The 17,903-nt window shown below is 32.3% G+C and overlaps 3 protein-coding genes and 3 long non-coding RNA genes across 6 annotated transcripts; 3 read left to right on the forward strand and 3 right to left on the reverse strand.

The window, feature by feature from the left end:
- The first annotated feature begins 841 nt into the window (after positions 1–841).
- Positions 842–3,015, forward strand: LOC137814833 (pentatricopeptide repeat-containing protein At2g13600-like). The gene has a single exon (XM_068617752.1). It carries the CDS (start codon positions 960–962, stop codon positions 2,643–2,645), a length of 1,686 nt encoding a protein of 561 aa, XP_068473853.1. The 5' UTR covers positions 842–959; the 3' UTR covers positions 2,646–3,015.
- A 243-nt stretch (positions 3,016–3,258) lies between these two features.
- On the reverse strand, positions 3,259–4,658 carry LOC137814835 (uncharacterized). Its single transcript, XR_011081685.1, has 3 exons — positions 4,393–4,658; positions 4,094–4,250; positions 3,259–4,011 (listed from the first exon to the last, which is right to left on the reverse strand). It is a non-coding gene; the product is annotated as an uncharacterized lncRNA (long non-coding RNA).
- A 2,634-nt stretch (positions 4,659–7,292) lies between these two features.
- LOC137814837 (two-pore potassium channel 5) lies at positions 7,293–9,783 on the reverse strand. The gene is made up of 2 exons (XM_068617754.1): positions 8,634–9,783; positions 7,293–7,769 (listed from the first exon to the last, which is right to left on the reverse strand). The coding sequence occupies exons 1-2, from the start codon at positions 9,737–9,739 to the stop codon at positions 7,622–7,624; spliced, it is 1,254 nt and encodes a 417-aa protein (XP_068473855.1). The 5' UTR covers positions 9,740–9,783; the 3' UTR covers positions 7,293–7,621.
- LOC137814838 (uncharacterized) lies at positions 7,765–10,262 on the forward strand. The gene is made up of 2 exons (XR_011081687.1): positions 7,765–8,447; positions 8,573–10,262. It is a non-coding gene; the product is annotated as an uncharacterized lncRNA (long non-coding RNA).
- A 2,613-nt stretch (positions 10,263–12,875) lies between these two features.
- LOC137814840 (uncharacterized) lies at positions 12,876–14,477 on the reverse strand. The gene is made up of 3 exons (XR_011081688.1): positions 14,338–14,477; positions 13,080–13,561; positions 12,876–12,992 (listed from the first exon to the last, which is right to left on the reverse strand). It is a non-coding gene; the product is annotated as an uncharacterized lncRNA (long non-coding RNA).
- On the forward strand, positions 12,893–15,271 carry LOC137814839 (acyl transferase 4). Its single transcript, XM_068617755.1, has 2 exons — positions 12,893–13,390; positions 14,210–15,271. Exons 1-2 carry the CDS (start codon positions 12,893–12,895, stop codon positions 15,089–15,091), a joined length of 1,380 nt encoding a protein of 459 aa, XP_068473856.1. The 3' UTR covers positions 15,092–15,271.
- Positions 15,272–17,903: the final 2,632 nt, after the last annotated feature.

A 17,903-nucleotide genomic window follows, 5' to 3' on the forward strand; every position in this document is an offset into this window, starting at 1 on the left:
ATCCTTTGTTTGAGTTTTCTTGTGATAACATAAAAGTGGATAGTTAAACAAAATGAGGTGGTGGTATGAATGGCAATTAAGATAAAACTTGGGATGGTGGAAGGAAGGAGAAACACATGGTGGGTCCTTCTCCCTTCTCAATTTCTTTTCATCAAATACAAAAAAGTATTGGTTTACAGTGAGGAGTTGAATGGAACCACTGAACCTCCACAATAAAGAAAAATACATTTATATGGTTTTGTTACATTTCCAAACATAAACCAAACATTTCCAAGGAAAGCAATCATTTTCATACTTTTGTTATTTTTCTTTCTATGGAGAGGGTAATTAAGTTGTCAATAATATTATATATGGAAAACTTTTCTTTTTTTAGGGTTTATGGTTGAAATCTTAAATTTTGTAGTGTCTCATTTCAGCATATTTGCATGTAAAAGAAATTTTTAGTTTCCTCCTTAAGTATGGTTGAAGTTTGCTTCTTCGAGATTGGAGAATACAAAAACTTTCATATTAATCAAGATAAGAGATTTATTCTATAACGATTCATAAGGGGGTTTATTTTTTGAGATGTGAGACAACAAAATTCCAAAATTCTGTAAATAAATTGGCTTGCAAATAAAGAGATTTAGAAACATTTAATGTGTTGATTTTTTTTTCAGCATACCATTTTATTGAAGGGTTTCTACAAAAATTTAGTTTAAAATTCCTTTAGCTTTAGAGAAATATTGCATCAAGAATTTAGATTAATTATCAACATGTCAACATGCAAAATCGTTGTACTACATTTTTTTTACTATTATAATTAAAAATGATTGAAAATCATAAAATTAAGTATCCAATTCTTTCTTTAACAGGTTGAAGTAGATAAGTGCTCACAAACTGGTGACAATTCTAACAGGTTGAAATAGTTGAAGGATGCTGAAACTTGATCGATTAACATAAAATTTAAGGTTCTATGGATAATGATGTTGCGGGTGCAGAAATGTGTAGTATCCAATTGTCAAGTGTATTTTCTTAGAACAATAAAGCAACACGAATTCATTGTGAATAAAAGAAGAAATGCAGAAATGTTTCAATTGTTGTCGCGGACACCATGTTTCTGCGCACACAACATGTGTACGGTCACATCCGCAAAGCTGAATTACATGATCGACGCTCACATACAAGACAACAACATAAACCAGGCTCGTAAACTGTTTGACGATAATCCCTCATCCCGCAACCTTGTTTCCTGGAACATGATGATGACTGGGCACGTCAAACACTATCAAATTGAACATGCCCACAACCTGTTTGACCAAATGCCCCTTAAAGACACTGTTTCCTGGAATATCATGCTCTCTGGTTTTAGTAGAATCACGGACTCTGAGGGGTTGTACCGCCATTTCTTGCAAATGGGAAGATCTGGTGTTGCCCCGGATGACTATACCATCTCCACACTGCTCAGAACAGTTATAAGTACTAAGTTGGATGTTTTGGTTCCCCAGGTTCATGCTCTAGCGCTTCATTTGGCACTTAACTTGAGTGTGTTTGTTGGTTCTTCATTGATCAGAGCTTATGCGAATTTAAGAGAGGAAGAGGCTTTTAAGCGTGTGTTTGATGATATATTGGTGAAAGATGTCACATCTTGGAATGCTTTGGTTTCTGGTTATATGGAAGTGGGAAGAATGGATGATGCACAAACAAACTTTGATGCGATGCCCCAGAGGAACATAATTTCCTGGACTACTTTGGTGAATGGTTATATCAGAAACAAGAAGATAAACAAAGCAAGGTCTGTTTTTGACAAAATGAGTGAGAGGAATGTGGTGTCTTGGACGGTAATGATCAGTGGGTATGTGCAAAATAAGAGATTTATGGATGCATTGAAGCTTTTTCTTCTGATGTTTAAGTCAGGAACTCGTCCCAATCATTTCACGTTTTCAAGTGTGTTGGACGCATGTGCTGGTTGTTCCTCTCTTGTGGTGGGAATGCAGGTGCACCTGTGTGTTATCAAGTCTGGCATACCAGATGATGTCATCTCATTGACCTCGCTTGTGGATATGTATGCTAAATGTGGGGATACGGATGCAGCATTTCTTGTTTTCGAGTCCATTCTGAAAAAGAATTTGGTGTCATGGAATTCCATAATTGGCGGCTTTGCGAGGAACGGGCTTGGTAACCGAGCACTAAAGGAGTTTGATCGGATGAAAACAGTTGGTGTTAAACCAGATGAAGTTACTTTTGTAAATGTGTTGTCAGCGTGCGTGCATGCAGGTCTTGTTCAAGAAGGTGAAAAGCACTTCACTTCTATGCTGTCAAAGTATGGAATCCAAGCAGAGATGGAACACTTTACTTGCATGGTGGACCTCTACGGAAGAGCAGGGCAATTTGATGAAGCAGTAAAATTGATCGAGAATATGCCATTTGAGCCTGACGTGGTGTTGTGGGGTGCGCTGCTGGCAGCTTGTGGCATGCATTCAAATTTAGAACTCGGGGAGTATGCTGCAGAGAGGATCCGCAAACTGGAAAGCAACCATCCTGTTTCTTACTCAATACTTTCAAAGATCCAAGGTGAGAAAGGAATATGGAGCAGTGTTAATGAACTGAGGGACTTGATGAAAGTGAAACAAATCAGAAAGCAGAAGGCAATTAGTTGGGTTCTGTAAACTCAGCCGAGTGATAATGGTTATGTGCATTGTGCAATTTATGAGTTTGTGACTCTTTCTACTCAATTGAATTCCCATGGTACATTAAAGCCCAAGAGGGATGTTGAAGTCTCTATCATACTCAAGCCCCTGGCGAGGGAACATTCCAGATGAAATGGCAATCACTTATTTCCCCCCATTGGCTTCTGAAGAATTAAATGCCCATTTTATTGGAGAAGAATGAAAAAATTGAATGACGTTTATAATAATTTTCACTAGCTGTTCAGTGGCAAATTCTGAGAGACACTTGACACCTTATTTGTTTTATTGGAAGGTTTAGGTACTTATTTAGATTTTATACTTCTACAATCTTTAAGTTTTAATTCCTATATCTTAAAAATTACTCATTAATATAAATTTGTTACAAATTATGTGCTACTGTATATTTATATATGAAAAAATCAGTTCAATCTCTCAATTTTGCTCAACTTCATAATGGATGGACTGAAAAACTCTTGCCAAAAGTGCTTTCTAAGGTGCAACGAGTGGATCGGTCACATTATGATGACAATCAACTTCTTCTCGACCTAACTATACAAAGCAACTTTGATTTTCTATTTCAACGGAATGCATATATCCGAAAGTTGGAAACTGGCTTCATGTCTTAGTAGTGAAACAAATTTGGATTATAAGGTACAACCGAAGATGCAGAATGATTAAGAAACTTCACTATTATTCTGGCCTTGCTACAATGAACTTAGCTCACTTAAACTAACGGCAATTAGTGGTCCTTCCAAATGTAGTAATTAAGGGTCAAAGGCTAAATTAGTGTGGATACACAATGAAAATTCAAAGTCCATTCTTAACTCCTATACTAATAAGAACCCTTGCCCTTTTGACTATTATCAGCTGTCTGATATCTCCAAGCCAGTTTTTCAATTTTGGACATTGGCTCTGCTAGAATGACATCAAAATTTCCGAGTCCACTTGCTACTTCAACTAGAGCACCAATAAATATCTCAGTTCCGGTATCAATAGAAGCCCCTATTCTTTAAGCAGGAGGAGTGTCAGGGTCCTGCTTCAAGAAATTTAAATAGTTTATCACACTCATGTGCTTCCAACACTAGAATAGAAAATCAATCACTGACATGATGGAAGTAGAGTCTACTGGACAGCCCCTCAACATCAAGTTCCCAAGTCCTAAGCATCTCCTTTTTTGGTAGGATATCCATAAGAATCCCATATAGGGTGAAGCAATAACTGAACAATCTCCTGTGCCTTAGGGTTGCTGTAGGGATCACAAATGCTTACAGGTTGCTCCAAGTGTTTGGCATTACCAGGAGCACACGACTAGGGGAAATGGACAGTGTCATTTCTACATATTCTCCTGTCGATATGAAATGGAGGGCAGTTAATAAAACCTGTGGGGCTGTACCAAGCTTGAGTTTCAGGATTATTGTTCATCTTACTATATCTAGTCACATCAGTTAGGGCATCTCCATCACAAGGAAGCATCATTGTCCTTCTAGCAGCTTCCCATATCTAAAGGTAGAACTGGCTCCTAGGTCCTCCCCCGTTTTTGACATCTAAGTTCAGCCTGACTCTACAATTTGGTGACTCTGGAAGCTGAATCATGAAACCAAATGGTTATTTGTTGTTGTTTCATATTGAAGGAAATTGAATGTTGATTAGCTTACAAATTTTATGACTTCAGTGGTTGAAACATTCATTATAAAGGAAATTGTGGACAAATGAAGACTCTGCTTACAGTTTTATGCATTCCCCTTGTGTCGTAATGGTAACCTTCAGAAAATCCGCTGGTTGCATCAGCTCCAAGGTAGAACATCAACCACGGATATTTCTTTGAAGTCTTGAGCTTGTGTTTGAACGTTCAACTTCCACATTAACTTTCTTCTCCCAAACTACCTCATAATAAGAGTGATTACCATTTCCAACTCCCTCACAGTCAGAATCCAAAATCATAAGAACCAAAGAATCTCCCTTTTGCATTGGAGCCATTGAGCTGTGTCTGTTGAGGACATGTGATAATATTGAAGACTTGTATAAAATCTTTTCACAATAACTAAGACATCTTTGAATAGTTAAACAAAAAAACAAAAGAGATAAAGCACAAAAATAAGTTTATATTAGCTCATTTTTACTATTAGGGTAATGTTCCATTATTGAAAACACATCAAATTTCACTAAATCACAAACAACTATTTCCAAATTCTTTAGACTTGAAGCCTTTTCACGTTTCCCCCAAGATCATCAATAATTGTTAAGAGACTCACAATCTCATTAACTTGATATATGGATATACAAATTGAATTTAGGATTTTTTTTTTTCTCACAAGAACAACATTAGATCATAGAATTCCAACAATTGACAACATTTTATTCTCTAAATTGTGCTTTTAAGACTATAAGAAAGTCCTTCTCTCTTCTTTCCTATTTATTTTAATCTTTGTTCGAGGTATTGACAAAAAATGTTTACTAGGAACATTATAACACTAAATGTGCTTCATTAATTAATCATCTTTGTACGATAAATTTTATTTTATTTTTTTATTTTCACATGAAAGTAACATGAACTAATGGGATTTTTTTTTCCTTTTAAGAGAATGAGTTTTTCATTTGAAGTTGATTTCTCTTTTGAAATTTTATAGAGCATAAATTTAAATAAATTGCTGATCATCTAACATGCACATTAACTATAAGAAGAATAAAACACGATATTAACAATAGAACAAGAAACACATAATTGCATCGTTTGATCACTAGACGAAGTGTATTTCTTTCATATTTAATTTTATATTTAGAGAAAATGTATTTTTAATTTGTTATAAATCAAAATAATCAACATTACTAATAAATCATATATTTCAAAAAAATTTAAATTATTTGCATTAAAAATGAAAAATGGTTTCATATAGTAGTTTCAAATTGTCCAACTCAATGTCTCAATATCAAATTATATCATGCCTGAATATTTTAGATTAAAAGTAAATTGAACTGATTTTGAGGTCCACCACACCTACATATGCAAATGACTCAAATTTACTTTTACTTTTTATTTTGTCTTTATAAAATTTTAATCACAAATTAGATCTTTAGATTTTTAATTTTTAAGCATTTTGATCTAATGTTAATATATAATCTAATTACTTAAAAATAATATATATATATATATATTGCTAGCAATTTAATGATATATTAAAATTAATTAATTTTAAAAATTAAAATAATTATTAAAGGATACAAATACCAAAGTTATAGAAGGATCATAATATTAATTGGGTGTGTTCTCTAATCATCAGTTGCTTCTCTTTGTAGAGGAGAATAATTAACCTTTATTTTGTATTTATGTGTTATGATTCTAGTATTTAATTATTGATTTTTTTTTCTCTCTAGTTAAACCTATAATGAGTGTACTACTTGTATATAGTCAAACCATTTGTTTTGATTTCAATAACAAGAAAAGACAGATATTTATTCTCATATCTTTTTACCTCTCTTTTACTCTTTTGTTCTCTTTTATCATCATTGTTCTATTTCGTAGTAATAATGAAATCTATAATTAAAGTTTTATTGAAACTGAAATATATAGTAAGCAAAATTACAAAAAGGGGCCATATAAAAGTTATACCAATCTTTTTGTCTTTGCAAAATACTACATAAGGCACAATTACAAAATGTCAAATAAGAAAAATAAATCATTTAACTTTTCTTATTTTTGTTTGTCACGTGCATGCAGGTTCTCTTTAGTGGCTGACAGAGCAAAAAGTATAAACCAGTTAGTCTGATTAGATATAGCAAAAATGTCATATTCCTGAATAAAATTTGTAATACTTTTAAATACATATCCACTTCCAGCTTTTGTTTCACTACAATTATATAAATATAAATATTTCCGTACTGATGTAATGAATTACTTTTTAATTAAAAATTTGGATTAATAAGATATTTTTCATTTTTTTTCATTTTAGACTCTTTAAAATTAAAAGTAACCCAAACTATATTGTGGAAAAAATTATCCATTTCTATTTTTCTTTTCCTAAAGAGTAATCTGTATTAAAATTCATCTTATTACACTTTTACTTTAAATAAAATAGCTTGTATTTAAATGTGTAAGTGTAATAACATGAATTTCTCGTATAAATAAATAAACGAAACGTCACCATTCAAGCAAGAAAAATGTGTGGCCAGAAGCAAATGGAGTTTCGTCTCTGCAGTTTTCTCTTTACGATCTTGTGCTCCTTGAATATGGCTTGTGGCACGTTTGGCTCCACACCGTTGACGGGTTTTTTCACGTTCAGCTACCAACAAATAATTGTAGCTTTCACGTTTTTCACTACTGATAAGTTACTTTCACGTGATTTCTCCGCTTTCCAGATGTGCCGTAAGTAAGTTGGAAATCAATTATTGTAACGTTTGTTTCAAACGTGAATTTTGACTTAAATGTTATATGTTAGCTTATATATTATAAGAGATTTGTCACTTTCATTAATTCCAATTTTAGATGGCTGGTTCAATAAATTATTATTTATATTATAGAAATTCCAAAAGTTTTAAATAATTATTGAGTTAATTTCCTTTATCCATGAATCAATATAGATAAATAATTAATAGGTTAAAAATGTTTTTGTGCATCGAATTAAAAATCAATTTAAAAGAAAAGAATTTTAGTATAATTAACAAAACTGACTTGTGATAATGCATTTTCATAGCTGCAACAACTTGAATGAGGTCAGAATGGTTGACCCCTTTCTTTCTTCTTCTTTTTTCTCCTTCTACTACTGTTTACTTGTGCTTGTTTAGGATAAAATTCAATTTTTTCATAATTGATTTTAATTTCATGTTAGGAAAAGGCTTTATCAACAATGGCAGAACTTTTTCAGCTCCCTGGTTCTTGTGCAAAAATGGTGGTTTTCCCCTTGCAAGGTTCTCTTCTGGAACGATTATGTATTCATTCATACATACACCAGCTGATTCGCCTAGAAAGTGTCCTCTAAGAGATGAGGTAGTGTTATCTTCCCACAGTTAGAGGGGTCAAGCTTCCTGAATTGGTCACAAATTTGCAACACATCTTTTTCATGTATTTTACCCATTTCTTTCAGCTTGAAGATTACATACTCAGACTTGCTGAAAACAAAGCCAAGCAAGGGGGAAGATCAATGGCAGACACGGAATTACAGTAAGAACACCTTTCAAATAATTACCACATAAAATAATCAAATAATTCATTGATGACTCACACTCTCTGCCCCTACCTGTACTATCTTTATTTAGAAAATGACATTTTCTGCAACAGATGACAGTTCATGAACGGAAACAAGTAAAGGGGAAAAAAATTCCCTGCAAACCATAATGTTTAATCAAATTATAGTTATGTCCGCACATGACTACTGTTTTTATATTTTTGTTAAGAATATTTTAATGCGGCTCTTGATTTCACGAATATCCGCTCCATAACCAACATATGATGTTAGCTAATTGAGGTGCGTTGTTAATTAGAATATCCTAATCATGGCATCCTATGTATTTGGAGCTATTCTCCGACTAATACTAGCTAGATACCAATAATTGCAATAACTCCACTGTTTACTTGTCATAGGCAATAGGCAAAGTGTAAATTACCATGGTAACTAAATTATTAGCGATTGCTAAAGCAGTTGTGGTTTCATCAAATCTTTAAGGTTATGCAAAACATAACTGATGCAGACACGATTGTTGTACTGCTATCACACTCAGTCAAAAAGATTTCAATGTTACAGTCTCTCAATTGCGGTTGAAGATGTTCTTTTAAAGCCATGATAATTGGTAAGAAGGCATTTTCATAATATCACTATCAATTTTTTAGACTTTTTGGCGAGCATATAGCAATTATCGATCGTGTTTTTATACAATTTCTTAGCATGCTAAAGATCGTGATGAAACTGTGACAGATTAAAAGCTTGACAGGTAGCAAAGAAAAAGAGATGATAGGAGGTGAAATGACGATAATACCTGATGAAACCAGTGTGGTTGATATCAGCAGCAAGCAAATCCTCAACAGTAATTTCTCTTTGCAAGACCTTGTTGGCCATTCTGCGATGCCTTCTATTAATTCTGGCCTCTGCCAAATAAAGGAAAGCCCGTGCCACCATCAAAGTAGAAAAGAGCAACCAAATAGCAGCAAATAAGCGACCGGGAAGTGTCTTAAACGCCCTGTCCCCATAGCCAACCGTTGTGACAGACATAACCGACAAGTAAATAGAATCAACCCAATCCAAACCCTCCACAAAGTACAACACCAAACTCCCAATCCCAATACACAGCACCACAACCCCAAGCGCCAAACCAACCTTCAACCTGATCCTCATCCTCCCCTTCACCACATCAACTATGTAGTTCCTGGCAGAAAACCCCTCCCTCCCAGTTGCACCCATTTGGAGCCCCGTAAGGATCATGTTCTCTTGCACATCCAAAACAAAATTAACAAGCCCACTGAGGAGTATGTCTATGAAGCCGAACCCCACCAGCACAAACACGCAAGCGAAGACCTTTGTAAGTGGGGTCAAGGGAGCGATGTCTCCGTATCCTATGGTACACATGGTAACTATACAGAAGTAAAGAGCATCGACCACAGGGTGGGTCTCGATGCCGGAGAAATGGTCCCTGTTGAAAGAGTAAATGGCGACTCCGACGCAGAGGTACATGGCGAGTAAGCACATGGCTTGTCGGATTATGGAACTGGACTGAGGCTTGGGGAGTTGGGGCGACTTGGGTTTGAGGTCTCGCATGGTAACCATGGCGGGTGCTGTCTTGCAACGACTGAGTTTTTTCTTCTTGGGGTGAAAGGGAGAGGGTTGGGACAGGTGCTCTTGAATCTCGGCGTTACGGGCGGCGCGTGGGGCGGTGACGTCGTCGAAGGACTTGGAAGATTGCAAGAGGAAATCGGCGCGTTGGGAAGTGGTTGTGAGAAAAGGGTCGTCTTCCATTGCAGAAAACAAAAGAAGAAAAGAGAACATAGAGATGAGAGGAGATTGGTGTGCGTGGATAGATTTAGATGGTACGGTCTCTGAGAAATGGTTTTTTGGTGTTTCGTTCATTATTGTTCCTTTCTGACTCATCACTCAGCCACCAAAAACACTCATCACTTCCACTGGACCCCACGCCACGTATGCTGATTGCGACCCTTCTCCTCCTTCTTCTTATTCATGCTACAACCAAACAAATTCAGCATCGGAATAGTGAATTAACAACCACCAATCCCACAACTCATTTACTTCTTTAATTACCATTTTCATAATTATTACTTTTTTTAGAATATTTTAAATCAATTAATACTTTTTATGCACATGATTTTCTTAAAGAATGGGTTTATACTATTTATATTTTAAAACAAATTAAATCACCTAATTTCATCCTATTTCGTTTTTCAAGTTGAATCACCCTTAAACCATTTTGTCACTATTATTATTATTCTAGTTAAGAAAATAATGATGGTAAATTTTAATAATTTTATGCTAATTTAAAATATAATAATATTATCCAATAAAATAGATTTCTTGTTGTGATGGTGAGGGTGGCTTTCACTGTTCTCCATGTCGTGATGTGAGGGTTTTAGTTTTATAAAATAAAGTAGTTTTGTTTTGTTTTGTGCTTTGCGTCAGGGAGCATACCATATTATCCAGTTAAACACAACTTGATGACTAAATTAAGCTCAATTATACACAAATAAAAAACAAAATTAAAGTCCAATTATTGTAGTTTGGCAATTAGGAACTTTGCGCCGGAAAATCATTGCAATAAAAATAGCAATAAAAAAGAATTCATTGCGGTAGAGTAAAAAAGATAAAAGCAAGAAGAAATACACAAAAAATTTAAGCGAATTTTTTTCTATTCATACTTTAGACTTTTTAAATAGCTATAATAAAAATTATTAAAATTTATTATTTTCAAATTTTTTTCATAACCAACAAAATTATAATATAAATTATAATATTAAAATATTTCATGTTAACTTATAATTGATTTATAATATAGTTCACACTCAAATTTTATTTGTTATGTTAAAATAAAAATTAATAAAAATATATTTAAATATTTTTTTATTATAATTATACATATGTAGAATAAAAAAAATTAATTTCATGTTATAGAACAGAAACACAAAAAATATATTTAATTTTAATAAAAATAAAAAATAAGATGAAAAGTTAATAAATATTTACAAATTTCATGAAAAAAAAGGTGTTGGGACTCACATTTCTCATTTGAAGCCATACTTTTTTTAATACAAGATACAACATTTATATGTAAATAATTTCTTGAAAAAGTCAAAAACTCAGACTACTGTCTCCATAAAGTGATGATTTTTATGACTAAAAATAATCAACTAAATACCCAAAATAAAACAACAAATAATTATTTATACCTTAGCGTAGCATTATAATGATATTGTATTTAATAATTAATTTTTTAATGTTAACTAAACATATTGACCTTTTTTTAACTATGAGAATGTATAATTTCATTACAAGATATTATTATTATTTGGAAAAAAATTAAGGCAAACAATACATTGTTTTCTTGAATACAATGACGTTTTAATTTTTTAATAAATTTTGTTAATATATATACTCACATCTTTTTTATAAAAAATTTTATGTTAAACATAACTATGCAACTTGACATTTTTCTTAAACTAACAAAGTAACAACAAATATATATAATCGCATTTTAAGCCTTTATTAATTAGATGAACATCTATTCTTTTAAAATTATGTGTGTTTTAAGGATAATTATATTTTATTTTCTATTTGACCTATGAGGTGGAATTGGAAGACAATTTAGATATGTAAGAATCAAACTTTCCTTAATTATGTAATGAAGATTTATTCTATTTTAGTTTACCCCAACATTTATTTATTTATTTTTTGATTTGAGACTCAAAGATTGGAGAACTACAAAAACCTAAAAGAGAGAAAAAGATGGCCCAATCTGCATTACAAAGCCCGTGAAGAAAGACCAACAAACTGAGCTTCAAGTTACGGTCTTCTTATTTGGGTTCTTTTATTCCCACCTAATCATTTTGCTATTTAATTCTATATTCTTCTATGTTGTTTTTAACTTTTTTTATGGACTTGTGTTCAAAATGGTCATCATATGGTCATCCCAAAGTTCGTCCCAAAACAAAAAATAAAAAATAAAAAATATATATATATATATAAATACAATTTTTTTAAGAAATACAATCAATTAATATTTATTTAATAAATTAATATTTATTTATTTTTATTTATTTTTTAATTTAAAAATAATATTATATTATTATAAACAGTATCAAATGTATGTTATTTATGATTATGGTGTGAACAAAACTTTTCTCTATATTTGGAGTAACATAAAGCTTATTGGCCTGAGTAATATATGTTTACGACTCACATTTTTTTATACAATCAATCATAACTCTCAATACTATTATTTTAATATCTTTTATATAATTTAATTCTAAATTTATCTTTTAATAAATATCTTTTATATAATTTAATTCTAAATTTATCTTTTATTATATATATTTATGGGTGATAATATTTTCACATCCTGCTCCACTTTACACCCACAACAAAATATTTTGTAATAAAAAATGAAAAAATCTTCTTAATAAAAATATAAACAAAATGTAAAATATTAAAATAATTTTCAAAAAACAAAAATAAAAAAAAATAAAATTAGAGAAGTGTCGAAAGGAGAAAATCTAATTAACTCTAGTTCATGAAATGTCGAAAGGGATCGATCCACTTTATTTTACTATAAGTAAAATTGAAAGTCGTACAACATAAGGTGTAAAAAACAATTTTCCTATATTTATTTATAAATTCATCACATTAAAAATTGTATCCAATTTCGGATATTTCCCTTAATCAATGTAGTCCTGCAATAACAATAAGTAACCTTATAAAACATCACTATCTGTTTCATCTGTCTCTTACTCATATATAAATTAACCCTAACGTAAAAAAGGAGTCTCTAACTGCTCCATTTTCAATCCTTAACTAATGCATAAACAAATTAACATTACTTTTATACATCATTTTAAAAATAATATATGCACTCTCTCCATCTTTCTTAAGAAAACATACAAAATAATACTCTTTAAAATATAAAGCATTAAATTGTATATATGTGACTGTATGCTTGAAGGAATAGTTCTCTTTCTCTTTTCTACACCCACCAAACAAAGTTTAGACTTAAAAGCCAAGGAGCACAAAACATAAAATATGAATCTATTCATTTACAAATATAAATCCTATTCACAGTACATCATCATACACTACCATTACCAAATCCATTTTCTTCTGCATAGCATCATGGCATTGTCTGTCATAAGAACAAAAGGAGGCCTAGTTAAGCCAGGCAAGGAGACTCCCTTGACCACACTAGACTTATCAGTGATTGATAGGTTACCTGTTCTAAGATGCAACGCTAGAACCTTGCATGTCTTCAAACACGGTCCTCAAGCAACAAGAGTAATAAGAGAGGCCCTCTCCAAAGCACTCGTTCCATATTACCCTCTTGCAGGAAGACTTCGAGAATCGCAACCAGGGTGCCTTCAAATTCAGTGCACAGGTGATGGCGTGTGGTATGTTGAGGCATCTTCTCATTGCACCCTTCAATCTCTTCATTTCTTTGATGATGTTCAGTCTATTCCTTATGATGATCTTCTTCCTGATGCTATTCCCGAGAGCCAAGGTATCGACCCCCTCGTGCAGATGCAGGTATATCATTGTCACGTTACATATTTCTTGATAGGTCAAAAAAATTCATTAAACAGGCAATCATAGTGCTTACATGGTTATTTTAAGACACATATTTTTATCTTCAGACGATAGCCATCACAGAAACTCTCTCTGCATTCTGGTAATGAGTTTTGCCATTATGCAAGTCACCTTATAAAATGACAGAAAAAACAGTGACAGCTAATGGCATCAGTCTTTTAACAATGTTTCAGAGTTCAAGTTAGATAATGATATTTTGAATGTAGAATAAATTATAATTTAAAAAATACTCACCTTATCTACCTTAAAGTCTGATCTTTAAAGGAAGACTAAGGACTTTGAAAAAGTTATCTTTTTTTTTTTAATTTAGTCTTTAATGTCATGTGATCTATTAAATTACCCTAGTGGGATATTACTCCATTGTTATTGTATTAGGTGTTAAAGATTATCTTTAAGATCTTAAAATTTAAGATTCTTAGATGCTTAATAATAATGATTAGAGAAACTTATCCAATACATCATTGATAATGAAAAGTCTATATATACCTCTAAATTCTCCTTTCTTAATCTGCCTGTTCGTTTTTTCTTTTCTTCTCAAAAACTTTCTGAAGTAAAATTGAGAAAATCCTACTAAGCAGACATAGAACCTTTTCATTTATAGACCAACTCATCAGATTTGGTGGTTAAACAGATAATAATAATCTATGATTATATTTCACGCATTCTAACATTAGGTTAATGGATTCTTGATGCAATTAGTTTTGTTATCTTGGAGTGTACATGCCAATCAATGAACTATGGAATGTTGATTTCGTTCAGGTGACACAATTCGGTTGCGGAGGGTTTGTGATAGGCCTCATATTCTGCCACAGCATATGCGATGGTCTTGGTGCTGCACAGTTTCTAAATGCAATAGGGGAACTAGCTAGGGGTCTGGAGAAACCTACCACCGAACCAGTGTGGCACAGGAACTTCTTTCCATCTTCTCAAACCCCTCAAGAAACTGCATTGCCACCAATACCACTCGCTCCTCCTCAAATGCCAGAATACAAACTAGAGCATGCTAACATAGACATGCCCGTGGATCAAATCAACCGTCTGAAGAGAGAATTTCAACAAGTGACTGGACTCAAATGCTCAACCTTCGAGATTGTAGCAGCAACATGTTGGAGCAATCGAACAAGGGCAGTTGAATTCGAGCCCAATACGGAATTGAAGCTAGTGTTCTTCGCAAATTGCCGTCAACTGATGAACCCAGCTCTGCCCAATGGCTTCTACGGCAATTGTTTCTTCCCAGTGACGATCACGGCTTCGTGTGAGTCACTTAGAAATGCAACAACGGTTGGTGTGGTGAAGCTGATACAGGAAGCGAAGGGGAAGTTAGGCGTGGAATTTGACAGGTACCTGAAGGGTGAGCATTTCAAAAATGGAGAAGACCCTTTTGCGCCTCCACTCACCTACACCACTCTCTTCGTATCTGAGTGGGGGAGGCTGGGATTCAACCACGTGGACTACCAGTGGGGGCCACCCGTCCACGTGGTTCCCATCCAAGGGTCTAGCATTATACCAGTGGCCATTGTGGGGTCAATGCCTCTTCCCAACAAAGGGATTCGTTTGATGACGTGGTGTGTGGAGGAGCCACATCGCCTTCCTTTCCTTCATCAGATGCATGGGGCCATCAATCAGGAACTCAGTATGTAATCTCTTTGGTGAACAAGATCTAGGGTTCTAACAAGAATTAGAACCTCTCTCTGATTCTCTTTGTCTTCTGTTTCTTCATGTTGCCATTTGAAATAAATTGTAATTTCCTTCAAGTTTGTAGGAATATGGAATTTCTTTTACTTAATAATATGGAAACTCTATGAATTTCTTTTACCCAAATTCAAGGTTGTTTTAGTCAAACGCTTTAGTGAGATGGAATCTTTGATTTCATGGTGCATAAGCCTTGTTGTAAACAAATAAGAAAGATAAGCATGAGAGTGAATGGAGGTTTTCACAACCCCTGGGTCACGACTGCGGGACGATGAACAAAATGGATATAACATTTAAAGTGTTTCTCATCAAAACTTATACTTAATGAAAATTGGAAAAATTGGAAGTTGGAGTTGCGGTTACGCAGACTGTCTAGCGACCTCTTGGTGAGTAACAGTGTATAGTCATATTATAGGTTAAGAGTGTTCTTGGTGAGTAGCAGTGTATAGTCATATTATAGGTTAAGAGTGTTAATTTCGACTAGACCTCTTGGTGAGAAGTAGTGTATAAGTCACATTATAAGTTAAGAGTGTTAATTTCGACTAGAGATTATAATAAAGTGTAATTAAATGTTCATTATATATGTAATCCTTCTTACAGAATAAAATACGGAGAAAGTGACTCTCATAGTGAAAGATAATGTTATTTTAAATTTTGAACTAGACCACTCAATTAAACTCTCCCTCAAACATCCAAAAGAGGAAACAAAAACTAATCAATATGAAACATTTGTTTTCAAAAAAGTCTCTTGTAAGAACACTACCTATTTTCATTTCATACGGGAAAAATCAAAGTTTACATCATAAGTATAAAAGATTAAACTATTTAAAAATAATTGTACCAATATGAAGTAGACTTTTGAGAAAATAAAACCGAAATTTTTTTAAAAAGTTGAAAAAGTGAATGGACAGAAATGAACCTTGCTCATGACAAGAAATCAGAAATGAGGTAAGTGTGGAGTGAAAAGATGTTTTTTTGAAAAAAGGGTGACAGGCTTACCTAAATGAATGTAATGTGTTTTGGGGTGGGCAAGTCTACAGTATATGTAAGACTGGTACAGTAATATAAATTAGTGAACAAGAGTTCTGTTTTAAAAAAACATACTTAAAACGTGAGAAATATATGTTCACGTGATTTATATTTTTAACTATAAACAATAATAAAAAGTAACAGCACAGTGGAACATACTGTTCCAATATTGGGGACAAACCTTTTGTAGTATGCACAGTTCATAAAAAAAACTTATTTTTTTGCTAAAAAGTAAGAACATTAATGAGATCATGAAGTGAGTGGTGGTTTTTCTAGCATCGAATTGAGGGAGATTATTGAAAGCTTACTGGGACTTTTTCTTACCACTTCAATCATTTTAATGAAAATGGAAATAAATAAATAGAACTAACTATAATTTTTGTTCATTAATGATTTTTTTCCATAGAGTTTCCATAGAGTGTCTACATACTGTTGATTGTGGAGTATTGCAAATAATTGAATGTTAAACTTTTTTCCATGATTTAGATGTGATTGAAAATAATTGAATATCTTTAAATAAATAGCTAATATTGAAACTTTATATCATGTTCGTTTTTATTATTTGAGAAAATTGTGTGCTAGTTAAATCCTCTGATATTGACGTTCTAGTTATCGTAGAAAGACATATTCTTTGTTAAATGATTTTAAAAAAGATTAATTGAGCATCACTTAGATATAACTCAAATTTATATAAGAGATTTATATTATTTTTAATCTAAAACTTTAAAATAATAGATTTATGGATTTTTTATATGTTATTTTATTTATTTAAATTCATATTTAAACTCTTAATATAATTTTAGATTTTTGAATTACGCGTGAAAGTGTTTGATAAATTAAATTTTTTACACAATAGTTAGGCTAAAATTATTTTTAATATTTAATATGCTGTCTTTGTACACTCGTGTCTTTAACTTGACTGTTCAATGTTCTACATTTGTTTTAAATTTTCTTGATTTGATTATAATATTAGTTGGTGTATCCTCGTATGACTACATAAAATTATTATTGCAACGAAAATTAGTAAGAGAAAATACGTCAGGATTATATTTATATCATATTTTTTTGCAAAGTTATATATTATTTTAATAAGAGAACAATTTTGTCATTAATTTCTCACTAATGACCAATACAATAAATAAACAAAACTTGTGTTGAGTGAGAAAATAATTCTTGACCTATTTTACTAGCACTCATTCAATGGCAAAGTGTCGTAAAAATATATTAAAAAATAATCTATATTAGTTAGGAAATATTTTCCTTACAAGTCCTTCGCAAATTTAATAATGGACTCCTCACCAAATCAATAGGCTATTAATTATGGTGTATCAAAATTTATATGATATACGTTATTATTGTACAAATATTTTTTTAATTTTAATTATATTCATTTATGAATTACATAAGTTAATTAAGATATAAATATTTTTAATTTATGCCATATTAATCAAGTTAGTATATCTTAATTAACTAATGAGTACTTATATTCAATTTTACCACTATAATTGGTCAAGATATTCGTAAATGCAAAACAAACATTTTTCACTCTTGTTTTAAATTTTTATTGAAAATTAAATAAGAAGTGCACAAACCAAGATCCTCTTATATTAACACAGAAAGGAACATGAGAGTTTTTCTAAGACAAAACTGCTAAAAAGAAATAATTATCACTGCATCTTTCAGAATGAAGGAGAAAGCATGTGATTATAGACAATCTTGAAGCTAAAGCTCA

Source organism: Phaseolus vulgaris, chromosome 1, assembly GCF_000499845.2.
Source record: "Phaseolus vulgaris cultivar G19833 chromosome 1, P. vulgaris v2.0, whole genome shotgun sequence".
Taxonomy (NCBI): domain Eukaryota; kingdom Viridiplantae; phylum Streptophyta; class Magnoliopsida; order Fabales; family Fabaceae; genus Phaseolus; species Phaseolus vulgaris.

Bases quoted from the DNA above. Each gene is read 5' to 3' on its own strand.
- LOC137814833 (XM_068617752.1), top strand. From the start codon at position 960: ATGATGTTGCGGGTGCAGAAATGTGTAGTATCCAATTGTCAAGTGTAT.
- LOC137814837 (XM_068617754.1), bottom strand. From the start codon at position 9,739: ATGAGTCAGAAAGGAACAATAATGAACGAAACACCAAAAAACCATTTC. The intron at 7,770-8,633 runs GTATTATCGTCA...CTTTGTTTTCAG, and splicing joins AACCACACTGGTTTCATCAG to CAAGTCTGAGTATGTAATCT.
- LOC137814839 (XM_068617755.1), top strand. From the start codon at position 12,893: ATGAATCTATTCATTTACAAATATAAATCCTATTCACAGTACATCATC. The intron at 13,391-14,209 runs GTATATCATTGT...GATTTCGTTCAG, and splicing joins ACCCCCTCGTGCAGATGCAG to GTGACACAATTCGGTTGCGG.